Source organism: Oncorhynchus mykiss, chromosome 3, assembly GCF_013265735.2.
Source record: "Oncorhynchus mykiss isolate Arlee chromosome 3, USDA_OmykA_1.1, whole genome shotgun sequence".
In the NCBI taxonomy this organism is placed as follows: Eukaryota; Metazoa; Chordata; class Actinopteri; order Salmoniformes; family Salmonidae; genus Oncorhynchus; species Oncorhynchus mykiss.
In genome coordinates this window covers 49,674,873-49,688,321 of record NC_048567.1, presented here as the reverse complement: position 1 = coordinate 49,688,321, position 13,449 = coordinate 49,674,873, and the positions used below count along the sequence as shown (strand labels likewise).

Sequence of the window (13,449 nt, the reverse complement as noted above, 5' to 3'; positions counted from 1 at the left end):
ACCTCCTTATAAAAAGGCCACAAGCACTGCCAATAATCATTGTTAAATCATTGAGACACTTCGGTACCGGGGAGACACAGAGACAGACAGACACACAGCTCTCCTGTCGCTCCATGAACTATAGAGTGGCCTCACCTGACAAAGACAGATGGCTAAAATTGACATTATCTGATATCAACTAGACTAGTGGGAGTCTGATGTTTGCACAACATACATTCCTATCTCACCACAGATAATAGTGCAAACAAGAATCACGGTTGAGGGAAGGAACCAGGCCTGTACTTGTAATTAATAATATGAATTGACCTGACCATATTATGCCCTAATATAAATCCAGGAAGGATGTAGGTTATAGATCTAATCATTTACATTATGTGGTTTAGATACAAACACCAAGACCTCTTACAGATTTCATTGTGGTCTTAAGGGTTACTCTAAACCCCAATTTCAGCCTTTGCCCAACCCCTTAAAAAAATATATTCAGGTGTGAATTGCTAATAAATATTAATTTTGGGGGTGGGTAAATGTAGTTGTACCTGATCCCAACACTTCCTCACTAAAGCATACTTACCAGAAGTCCACTGGGACTCTGATAATAAAACTACAGTATGTGCATCATTAGCAAATGTGGCTCTGGACAGTTAGCTCACAGTGGTAATGTCACGTCGGTATGAAGAGATCGGGAGACAGGCGCAGGAATGCGTAATAAGGTTTTTATTACCCAAATGACAGCGTGCCGTGTAAAGGCCCCCGGGTCGAAGACCAAACAAACATATATATACAAAACATAGGGTAGAAACCCAAACAAAAGAGTTAGGAGTACCTTGAATAAATACACAATCGCACAATGATTATCACATTGGACAAGACCCGTAATCGTCTGCACAATATACGTGGCATGAAAGCCAAAACATCATAGCACAGGTACTCACACAAACCAACGGACATTGGAACAATAATCGACAGGACAATGGTGAACAAAGACCACACTTATACAATTACTAATCAAAGGGAATAGGGAATAGGTGTGCGTAATGATGGTTCCGGAGGGATCCGTGACAGGTAAGTTCCTGACATCTATTGCCACTTGCCAACACAATCTCACACTTAATTCGTGCAAATATGTACAAAAAGTATTTCAGCGTAATTTGTGTGTTTAATGCATTTTTGTGTGGCTTAATTCGTGGGAAAAAAATGTTTGGGGGCAAACTTCGGAACAATCTTTTGAATGTTATTAGAGCAATGCATGATGGGCAATGGTTTTCTACACTATAATAGTAGCCTTACTTTTTAAAATGATTTTTTATTAATGTCAATACTGTTTTGGGATACTGGTGCACTTGCAGTCAGAGAGGCCCTTTTTTCATGTAGGCAACAGTAGGCCTACACGATTTTCTTCATAACACATTTCATATTTTCTGGAGCCTACATTATACAATTTTCTTTATAATGCATTTAATACAAGGCTACACTTTTTGTTACACCATTTCTTTCATAATGCATTTTATACAAGGCTATCTTGAATTTTATGAGGGTTTCCAGATTGGAGAATATATAAACTACCGTTCAAAAAATGTAGGTTACTTAGAAATGTCCTTGTTTTTGAAATATTTTTTGTTGTTGTTGTCCATTAGTAAATAAATAAATAAATAAATAAATAATAAATAAACAATAGGGTGGCATCCCTAAGTCTAAATATTCTTGTTACATTGCACAACCTTCAATGTTATGTCATAATTACATAAAATTCTGGGAAATTAGTTTGCAATAAGCCAGGCTGCCCAATCTGCTGCATATACCCTGACTCTGCATGCAATGAACGCAAGAGAAGTGACAATTTCACCTGGTTAATATTGCCTGCTAACCTGGATTTCTTTTAGCTAAATATGCAGGTTAAAAAATATATACTTCTGTGTATTGATTTTAAGAAAGGCATTGATGTTTGATTTCTTTTAGCTAAATATGCAGGTTTAAAAATATATACTTCTGTGTATTGATTTTAAGAAAGGCATTGGAGTTTATGGTTAGGTACAGTCGTCCAACAATTGTGCTTTTTTCGCAAATGCGCTTTTGTTAAATCATCCCCCAGCGTTGCATCGATTATATGCAACGCAGGACACGCTAGATAAACTAGTAATATCATCAACCATGTGTAGTTATAACTAGTGATTATGATTGATTGTTTTTTATAAGATACGTTTAATGCTAGCTAGCAACTTGCCTTGGTTTCTACTGCATTCGCGTAACAGGCAGTCTCCTCGTGGAGTGCAATGAGAGGCAGGTGGTTAGAGCGTTGGAAGAGTCAACTGTAAGGTTGCAAGATTGGATCCCCCGAGCTGACAAGGTGAAAATCTGTCGTTCTGCCCCTGAACAAGGCAGTTAACCCACCGTTCCTAGGCCGTCATTGAAAATAAGAATGTGTTCTTAACTGACTTGCCTAGTTAAATAAAGGTATCATTTTTTATTTATTTTTTAATCTGAAAAAAAATCGGTGCCCAAAAATACAGATTTCCGATTGTTATGCAAACTCGTTATAGATGCAAAATCCATGCAGTTGCAAATTTAAACCAAACAGATTTTTGTTTGCCCACATTTATTGATTCATTCATTTCCCATTATGAAAATGTATCCCCATTCCCAAATCAAATACCTTCATCAATACCACAAAAGATAAAAACAGACAAACACAGCTTTTTACTCCAATCTGGCAACCCTCATAAAATCCGACATAGCACCAGTATCCCAAACTATTATGCGAAAACAAGCATAGAAAACAGCATTGGCATTAATAAAAATTCTAAATTCAAAATGAAGGCTTATTCAAAGTGTTTCGGTGACAACTTGGCTTATTAACAATATTGGGTTGTTAAATAGTTTTTTTTATATAAATACATTTAGGATACAAAAAAAGACAGCTCCAATAACTTTCAAAAGAATGTTCCGAAGTTTGCCCCCCAAAAAATGTATTTTCCTATGAATGTAGTCGCACAAAGAGTTGTGTATTTTCCTAAGACACACAAAAATGTGTGTATTTTCAAAGGAACTAAAAATCCTGCTGAAATATTTTTGTATATATTTGCACGAATTGAGTGTGAGATTGTGTTGCACTTACAGTGTAAGTTTGAATCCCCCATGGTGCGCAAAATAAATCTTTGAAATGTGGACTCACATTTAATAAGGTATTCACATTTATTGCGGTATTGTGTTGGGAAGAAAAGTGCAATCATCACCTTGAAAATGAAGATTAGGGGCTCAATTCAATCCAACCCGCATTGCAGTATATAAGCAGTAGCTTTTTATCCAATGGTCAAATTAACTCACATATTTGTCTTGGGTACTATATAAAAACTACACTACACTCTTAAAAAAAGGTGCTATCTAGAACCTAAAAGGGTTCTTCAGCTGTCTCCATAGGATAATCCTTGGAAGAACCCTTTTTGGTTCCAGGCAGAACCCTTATGGGTTCCATGTACAACCCTTTCCAAAGAGAGAAACCTCAAACCTACAACTTTTCCAAGTATAACCTCAAAAGGGTTCTACCTGGAACCAAAAAGAGTTCTAACTGGAACCAAAAAGAGTGATCTTATGCGAACAGCCGGAGAACCATTTTGGAACCCTTTTTTCTAAGAGTGGCAAATTTAATAGATAATACAACTTCCTGAACTGCTTTTATCATACAAAGTGTTGCTGTCCATCACAGTATAGCCCCCTCAAAGTGAGTATGAATCCTAAACTCAAAGGAATAACGATATAAGGTGTTATGGCATAAAAAACATTTGCTTTCCTGCAGTAAATGTATGTAGTTATTGACAAACACGATGCCACGTGGGTCAGCCGAGACAAATGTCATCTCCTGATAGACATTGTTTGTTAGATAGCTGAGACACCAGCCCCTGATATATGAGCAGGAGAAATGCATAACTGAGCTGATGAATGTGGACATGGCATGATCAGAATTGTCATAAAACACTTTCCTTCATCTGGTGCTAATTAGATTATGCTTTGATAAATAGCGACAGCAGCTCCTTGACAACCAGCCGACCCAGTGTTTCCTTTGGATATTGCGGGGGGGGGGGGGGTTTATAAGAACTGAAAAGCTCAGTAAGCATTATCATCAGTAGCCCAACTGATGCAGCATAGTGGCTATAAATAAAAAGGCTGAAGCATGGGGCTGCCTATCTACATTTAGCCCATCAGGCTAATCATTAGCCAGATCTCAAATGTGATCTTTTAAATAGTTAGCATCCTATTGATTGATTTTATGTCCCAAAAAACTTGCCTAAACAGTGAATATAATATAATGGGGTAATCCGCCACCTGGTATAACACCCCCCCCCCCCCCCCCCCCCCCGCCTGTACTTTTTACAGAAACCACATCATGTCACCCTGGTTGCCACTACTCTTGCTCAACAAAAAATGTAATCCGTCTCATCACAATGTTTTAAGTCACTCCAAGAAAATTATTTTAGGTAGGGTGGCATTTTACCCAAAGTTACCCTACAATTGACCCGTGTTACATATAGCCCCACTCTCCCCTGTGCACTCACAGTGCATTGCCGAGAAGTAACCTGCTTAACCATGCAGCTGCTAAGGTCTCTGGGTTTAAGATGGTGCAGTTGGCACATATTTAGGGGTTGAGAAATAAATCAATCGGGAATGGAAGGCTGGGAGCCCCCTCTTTTTAACAAAGGCCATTAAAACTGCTGTTTTCATAAATTGCAATAATTGTTGTGCATTGACTGCTTGTCAGAATGCATGTTTCCATCCCTACGGCACTCGTAACTTGAATGCACCTCGAGATGAATATTTATCTAGCATAGAACACACAACAACAAGGTAAATAGATAAACTATTCTACTATGGGCTAGTCTGATTTTTCTATTCATTACTCATTTTGTTTGCAGAGGAAAAGGGCTGTTCTATTATCTTCAAAGTGCGCTTCGGCAGAAATATTGTTTTATGTTCCTTATTTTTTTTGGGCGAGGCGGCAATGGTTTTGCCATGGAGCAGAGCCACAGCAAAAAGACTGCAACGGAAACACTGAGCCAACCCCATCTCTCGCACCCATGTAACACTGGCTGGAGGTTGTGAAATGTAAAGTCGGAGAACACTGTGAACGATTTGAACATTACTGCCTCGTAGCGACTAAAGGGCAAATATGACTGTATTATAAGACATAAACAGACAGAGGAAACATCAAAGGGGCATCTGTTTTCCTGTCCGAGCAATACCTGATTTTAACAAAGATATTTCCCAATTCCTCAATCCATGAAGTCGCACAATGCTTATACAATGTGATTCCCTTTCTTTTTTTCCCCAACTAGGGCTGCGTGTTTCCATACAACAACATTCCACGATCTATGGGATCAGAGCAGGAGCAGGTGGAGTAAACATGGGAGATGGGAAAGAGTACATGTAGTTAAATGTCATTTGTGGAAATCATCCTAAAGGTAGTGGTTGGACACTTCCAAAATAACCTGATTGCTTATGTCACTGTGAGGCCAAACTGCAAAAACTTAAAGGAAAATACCACTTTTGTTTCATTAGTCCACTGTTGATACAGTCCCAACATGTTTTTCATGTCAGCAATCACGTTTTCAAGATATATAGCTTTCAAAACACAGAGAGTTTGGACACATCACTTTCTGTATTTTGAAAGTTCTATATCTTGAAAAATGTGTTCATGAAACAAATATCAAGATAGTGTTTTTGAGTGTTATTGTCCTTCAAGCTTGCCCAATAAAACGAGTTATAGAGAACAAAGATAGAATCATGTCTGAGGCAAGGCTGCAGACAAGAGATGAAAGGTGAAAATCCACAAAGTATAACTCAATACAGTAAATAGATACCTAGTGAGCACTATTTCTATCAACGGCAGTGTCATTCACCACTCATTCACCACTCATAGCTTACATCCTAACCATGGGAGTATTGAGTCGGCCAATGACTGCCATGTGATGTGATACTCAGAATATGCGCAGGGAGGGGTTTCTCATACCACAGGGTGAGGACTGTCACATGGTATGAACTCTAAAAACATCTTAGTCGCTAACATTAACAAAAAGCCAGCAACATGTAATCTTACTGAACCATAAAGCCATCTACTAACTAATGTGTTAATATAGACCACAGCACCATTCAGTTCTAAGCAAACAAAATAGCTGTGAAACAAGTATGAACAGATGGTGTTTGTTGGTTTTCCATTAACCCGATAGATATAAACGTGGTCAATCTCCTGAGGAGATAATAGCTGTGGTTACTATTGCATGACAAACTAGCAAGATTAGGGTTGTCGAGACTTACCAGTGACGATTCCATAGTTGGGTGCTTCAAGGATCGCTCCATAAAACTGAATGATGTTCCGATGGCTTAGTACACTGAGGATTTCAGCCTGAACAGGGGGACACACCGGCAAACATAGAATTCACAAACAAAATATACAATGCCTTCAGAAAGTATTCACACCCCTCGACTTTTTCCAAATGTTGTTGTGTTACAGCCGGAATTTTAAATTGATTAAATTGAGCAGGGAGGTTTTCCAATGCCTCAAAAAGAAGGGCACCTATTGGTAGATGGGTAAAAAAATAAAAAGCAGACGTTGAATATCCCTTTGAGCATGGTGAAGTTATTAATTTCACTTTGATTGGTGTATCAATCCACCCAGTAACTACAAAGATACAGGTGTCCTTCCTAACTCAGTTGCCGGAGAGGAAGGAAACCACTCAGAGATTTCACCATGAGGCCAATGATGACTTTAAAACAGTTACAGAGTTTAATGACTGTGAGGCTGGATCAACAACATTGTAGTTACTCCACAATACAAACCAAATTGACAATCACCATATTTTTAAGCATTGTGGTGGCTCCATCATGTTATGGGTATGCTTGTAATTGTTAAGGACTGGGGAGGTTTTCAGGATAAAAAATACATGGAATGGAGCTAAGCACAGGCAAAATCCTACAGGAAAAACCTGGTTCAGTCTGCTTTCCACCAGACACTGGGAGAGGAATTCACCTTTCAGCAGGACAATAACCTAAAACACAAAGCCAAATCTACACTGTAGTTGCTTACCAAGAAGACAGTGAATGTTGCTGACTGGCCGAGTTACAGTTTTGACTCAAATCGGTTTGAAAATCTATGGCGACTTGAAAATAGTTGTCTAGCAATGATCTCCATTCAATTTGAAAGAGCTTGAAGAATTTTGAAAAGAATAATGGGCAAATATTGAACAATCCAGATGTGAAAAACTCTTAAGAGAATAACCCGGAAAGACTCACAGCTGTAATCACTGCAAAAGGTGATTCTAACATGTATTGACTAAGGTGTGTGAATACTTATGTACATTTATTTGTATTTCATCTTCAATTTATTTGCAAACACGTCTGAAAACATGTATTCACTTTGTCATTATGGGGTAATGTGTGTAGATAGGTGAATTTTTAAAATATTTAATACATTTTGAATTCAGGCTGTAATATTACAATATGTGGAATAAATCACTGGGGTATGAATACTTTCTGAAGGCACTGTAGCTGACATCTAAATTGTGTAGGATATCAGTGAAAATATTTCTGCAGGCCCCAAAATAGGCATATTAAATAGAATAAGTATGAAAAGGTAACCGTATATACAAAAGTATGTGGACACCCCTTCAAAATCAGTGGATTGGGCTATTTCAGCCTGTTGCTGAAAAAATTGAGCATAGAGCCATGCAATCTCCATAGACAAACACTGGCAGTAGAATGGCCTTACTGAAGAGCTCAGTGACTTTCAACATGGCACAGTCATAGCATGCCACCTTAACAACAAATCAGTTTGACAAATTTCTGCCCTGCTAGAGCTACCCCGTCAACTGTAGGGGCTGTTATTGTGAAGAGGAAATGTCTAGGAGCAACAACGGCTCAGCTGAAAAGTGGTAGGCCGAACAAGCACACAGAACGAGACTGATGAGGGCTGAAGCTCGTAGTGCATAAAAATAATCTGTCCTCAGTTGCAACTTTCACTACAGAGTTCAAACATGCTTCTGGAAGCAATGTCAGCACAGGAACTGTTCGTCGGAAGCTTCATGAAATGGGTTTCCATGGCCGAGCAGCACCACACAAGCCTAAGATCACCATGCGCAATGGCAAGCATCAGCTGGAGTGGCGTGAAACTCGCCACCATTGGACTCTGGAGCTGTGGAAAGCCTTCTCTGGAGTGATGAATCACACTTCACCATCTGGGTTTGGCGGATGCCAGGACAACGCTACCTGGCCCAATACATAGTGAACACTGTAAAGTTTGGTGGAGGAGGAATAATGGTCTAGGCCCCTTAATCTTAAGGCTACAGCTTACAATTATGTGCTTCCAACTTTGTGGCAACAGTTTGAGGAAGGCCCTTTCCTGTTTCAGCATGACAATGCTCCCATGCACAAAGCGAGGTCCATACAGAAATGGTTAGTCGAGATCGGTGTGGAAGAACTTGACTGGCCTGCACAGAGCCCTGACCTCAACCCCATCAAACACCTTTGGGATGAATTGGAATACCGACTGTGAGCCAGGCCTAATCGCCCAACATCAGTGCCCAACCTCACTAATGCTCGTGGCTGAATGGAAGCAAGTCCCCACAGCAATGTTCCAACATCTAGTGGAAAGCCTTCCCAGAAGAGTGGAGGCTGTTATAGCAGCAAAGGGGGGGGACCAACTCCACATCAATGCCCATGATTTTGGAATGAGATGTTTGACGAGCAGGTGTCCACATACTTGTGTACATCAGATGTATTTTTGTCACTTACAAGAAATCTCCAGAATCAGAATCATCCATTCTTTAATTGGGCCTAATATGATCCCTCATTTGGCAATAGTCGTTCTTTAAAGCATACAGCATGTGAAATTCTGTGCAAAGCGAGGGGGAGTATAATGACTATGACTGATGGGTACCAAAAAGTCACCACAACCCACTAAACGGGGTAGCAATTAAAATGATTACTATACCGACAATTAAAAAGTATATGAAAAGCCTCGGCAATTAGGACTCCTACCTCATTTTCGATCTTGAGCAGCTTTTTCACCGCCACCTCTTTGTCCTGAGGGATCCACCTGGCTCGGTACACGCTCCCGAAGCTGCCGCCGCCGCAGTTCTCGTAGAAGTGGATGTCATCAAACTTGATTTGCACGAAGGAGGCACTGAGAGGCAACATCTCATAATAACACTCAGCCCCAGATCAACGTCTGTCTGGAGGACTACAGGGAAGGAGATAGCGGAGGAGGAAAAAAAAGCATAGAGCTCACTAAAAAGCAGTTAAGAACCGATGCTCAAATCTGTCGTAGGCTTGTCCCCCCCCCCCCCCCCCCAAAAAACTCTGATTCCTCAAAGTAAAAGTCCTGCACCAGTGACACAACTGAGAGCAGCTGTACACTTGAGCACACCATTAGAGTGTGTGACTGGGAAGCTGGATGTGCTGCTAACAGTACCCCAGGGAGGCCTCTGTGTCATTGGCTATGTCTGCCCGGAGTGGCACCGTGATATCCCTGATCTCAGCCAGTGATTTACAGGACATTCAACGAGCCCGCCTGTCCCAGACCTACGCCACACAGTCACCAGTAAGCACGAAGTGAGTGTCCCAGGATCCTCTGCTTGTATAAGGACTATGGATGGCATCCCAGGCATGCATTTTCCCTCTACTGTGATCACTAAGCACAAAATACGCACGGCAAAAGTCACCGACTGTTCCAGCAGAGTCTAGAGTGGTCTGTACAGTACATGTAAGGCTACAAAGCTAGACACAGCAGAGCTCTTAACAGGATTGCATCCTCTAGTCTCCCATGAATCACTGCAAACTTTTCATGACACACTATCACTACACACTTGTTTTAAAAACAAACCCAAAAGGTGCTACACACCTCTAATTCTATATTCAAAGAACAGGGACCATGTCTTCCTAATGTATATAAATGAAAGTGCGATAATAGGTAGAGGGAACACCAGACCAACTTTTTGCCCACAGACAACAATTAACGCACACATCCCTTTGTTTTTAAATATCAACCCAAGTGCATCTTGTAAAGAAATAATCCCTTCATTACAGGAAATTGTAGCTCGGATATTGTTCAGAAGTTTCCCATTTACTGCTCAGCAATTATGGCTCTTAAGAGGCTGTTACCTGGACCTAAATCAGGATTGCTATCCAGCCCAGCAGGAAATGCCTCCATTGTCACAGAGGGGAGCCAATTCTCTCTACTGATTTACGGCTATTGATGCTATACTTAGCTTCACACCAATCTTTTCAGTACATGAGCAGCTCAGACATCTTCTGTAGACACTTAAGCCCGAAGGGTTACAGGGTTATTGGAGCTCGTTTCTGCCTGTACTCACTGGAAAGTCAACACTCTGCCCCAGACACTGAAATTATGGACCAATACCCATGTGAACATATACAGGCAAGTGGATACCTGCCAGAGCTCTACAGATGAAAATGTAAAAATGTAGCAGAAATAATCTAAATGTATTGAGTTAACCTCGTCTGCTTGACCCATTCATATCATCCCGGTGGCGGACATACTGTCCCCCATCAGGAAGTACAAACTTCAGCTCCAGAGTTTAAACTACCACCCGAAGCAAAACTAAATAGAAGTCTCACTGCGGTTACTTACATAATCAAAATGTCTCCAGGCATTTACAGTAAATAATTCAACCAGGAAATGGTCTATTTGCAGTTTAGACTGCATACATACACCACACACAAAATATGTATAGACTCGTGTAAATTGTGTTAAATATAATTTTGCAAGATTAAGACACTTCAGCAGTTCAGGATCAACAGGAGTTTAAAGGCAAGAATACCAATTTCCTCGATGACACGCATGTTGCGATGACACGCATGAGACCAAAGCTTTTGCCAAACAGACAACTGCAAAACAATGGAATTTGTTATTCACAACTTTCAAAAAAATATGTAATTGAAAACATGTAACGGCGTGTAGGCCTACTCACTGAAACATAATGCGATATTAGTACATAGCCTACCTTTGAATTTTCCAACAAATACTAGAAACATTCAGTTTGACAGATCCAATGGGTAGCTTAACTTCTGCAGGTAAACATAGAACTACTGTAAAGAACCCACTTTCCTGGAAACCGGGCGTGACGTTTATGATTTCCTCACACCGGGATTTCTAGTTGCACAACTTCTTCCTTGACTTGGGCTGAGTGCTGAACGCTAGAGAAATAGCCATAGACATTAAAACCAGGGAAGTATCCCAACATTTTTCAAAGAGCTTCACAAATTCTGATGACAACAGCGCCACTCAATGGGTAAAACCGGTACACCTCCAACGACACCATTAAAATGAAGTAGCAGTCTATGTTATAACAACCAACACCTGCATTAATAGGGAATTTAATTCGTTTTCCTATTATCAAAAGATAATACTATGACAGCATAAAAGTGTATTTGAAATATTATTTCAGGCTACTGTAAATGTTTTTTTCAGCTCAGCTCATAATTAGTTATTATACTAACTAATTATCTAAATAATCAATGAACAATCAAATGGACAGCAGATACATCAAATTCATTTTAATATTTACAGAATACACATGGCTAAAATGTTTGCAGAAAACGGTTACCTTAGAGACTTTCAAAGAGGAACGTGCTCACATACTGTACACCCCAGCCCAACATCTCAAACCATTGCATGCTGAGGCCATAATAGATATATGAACACATTGTACATGTGTAATAAAAAAACATCAAATCTGATTTAGAAAAAAAGATTGGAAACAACATCTGAATATCAGGATTTGGAATTTAGGAGGTTAAGAGAGTGAAGTAAGAGCCAATGTTTCCACCTGGAAAAGTTATCCGTTTAACATAAACCTCACAGATTATTGTACAACAATCAAACGGACGATTATTTCCAAACGATAATTCGCTTTATAGATTGTGTCCTTTTCGTGGGGCTGGTGACTTCAAAGAATTAAAATAGAGCTTCAGGGACATGAGAATGAGATGAATTTGAAAATACTTGGTGAAATTTAAAGCGGAGTGACTGCTGCCCATTGATAACAAAGATGAAAACGATACACAAAGGAAAACAAGCAGCAGAAATGATACTGACATTTGAAATACAGTTGAAGGTGGAGCCGATGAACTCTGCAGCTGCAGCTTACTTGACTATACTGCATGTATAATAATGTGAAGTTCCATGTAGCAAAGTGAATATGTGTGTGTGTACTGGTACAACATATAAAGCAAGCTTATTGTTGGCAGTAGAGCAGCAGCATGTGACATGTCTGTCCAGTGTCCGTCCAAGCTTCAGGTCCTGCGTGGTTCCAGTCTGTGGGAGAACTGAGATAGTGTTCTCTGGTTGTCAATCACAGTCAGCTGGCGCACATAGCTCCTCACGTCCAGGTGGTTCTTACTGGTCTGAGATGGTTCGGCACCTGAGAGACGATGGGAAAGCGAAATACCACCTTCCTTATAAACCGTGTCCTGTATGCCCAAGCACTTAGAAACCTTCCCAGTCAAGTGAAGACTGTTTACTTACTGAATGGCAGACTTCTGCAGTATCTCACTATTCTCACTGTGTTAGCGATCATTCGCTGAAAAACAAAAATAGATGTTACCATTATGAATTTAGACTTCCAATATAATATCATGTCAAAATCAATATCCTCAGGGAGGGCCTTACCATTTTCTCAAAATTGACCAAACTGTCAATGAACGTCTTGTTTCCATCATGAGTGAAAGTCATGTCTGGAAAGATAATAGCAATATGATTGCACACACAGAACATAGACAAAAGAATAAGGATTGGAATTGACAAGAGCAAACAATATAGAAGCTAGATACACTGTGTCCCAGGCTGACACTCCAAAAAGAGATCAAAACTTGCTGATAATAACTTCTTCACACAAGAGGCAGTGAGGACAAACCTCTCAATAGTCAATCAATAGGTAAGATAATGGGTAAAACAACATGGAGGGTCATGTAGACGGTGGGAGAGAGCTGTGTTGGGTAAAACAACACGGAGGGTCATGTAGACGGTGGGAGAGAGCTGTGTTGGGCTGCACTGACCTTTGATCAGCAGCGGCATGAAGGGAATGATGGGCGGGTCCAGCTTGGCCACAGTGAGCCGGTACGCCCGGTGGTTCCTGGACGGGTCCTGTGGAAATACTCACACTGTTCTGAGATCTGCCACAACCATGTTAAGTGGGCACATCACAGTCACAGCCAAGGGTGGTGTAGCTCAATACATACATTGTTAGATGACAAATGACCATGCAAGAATGTGACGTTTCAATTAAATATTTGAATAATTGGAGCTTTAGAAAGCAAGGATAGAGACTATGTGAGTGGATGAATGGTTGATATGGGACTAAAAATAGTTTAGGGTACTCACCATTAAGCTTTCAAATTCGCTATAAAACTTCTTAAATTTGCTGGGTAGTTTCTGTCAACACAAGT

The 13,449-nt window shown here is 40.2% G+C and overlaps 2 protein-coding genes across 13 annotated transcripts in view; both read right to left on the bottom strand.

The window, feature by feature from the left end:
• The window catches only part of zak (sterile alpha motif and leucine zipper containing kinase AZK), a 55,009-nt gene extending 43,616 nt beyond the window's left edge, over positions 1–11,393 (bottom strand). Inside the window, exons 1-3 of one of the 3 annotated variants that reach the window (XM_036974435.1) lie at positions 11,007–11,393; positions 9,022–9,223; positions 6,304–6,391 (exon numbers count right to left, since the gene is read on the bottom strand). In XM_036974435.1, coding sequence (XP_036830330.1) covers positions 6,304–6,391; positions 9,022–9,180 — 247 coding nt within the window. In that variant the 5' untranslated portion in view covers positions 9,181–9,223; positions 11,007–11,393. Of the gene's footprint in view, positions 1–6,303; positions 6,392–9,021; positions 9,224–11,006 lie in introns of those variants that run through there. The other 2 variants (XM_036974438.1, XM_036974436.1) reach the window with 2 other exon arrangements.
• A 151-nt stretch (positions 11,394–11,544) lies between these two features.
• LOC110520113 (rap guanine nucleotide exchange factor 4) overlaps positions 11,545–13,449 on the bottom strand; it is a 47,532-nt gene continuing 45,627 nt past the window's right edge. For all 10 annotated transcript variants that reach the window (XM_036974425.1, XM_036974430.1, XM_036974429.1 and 7 more), the window contains 5 exons: positions 13,385–13,435; positions 13,060–13,147; positions 12,674–12,738; positions 12,530–12,584; positions 11,545–12,425 (listed from right to left, as the gene is read on the bottom strand). In XM_036974425.1, coding sequence (XP_036830320.1) covers positions 12,298–12,425; positions 12,530–12,584; positions 12,674–12,738; positions 13,060–13,147; positions 13,385–13,435 — 387 coding nt within the window. In that variant the 3' untranslated portion in view covers positions 11,545–12,297. The remainder of the gene's footprint in view (positions 12,426–12,529; positions 12,585–12,673; positions 12,739–13,059; positions 13,148–13,384; positions 13,436–13,449) is intronic.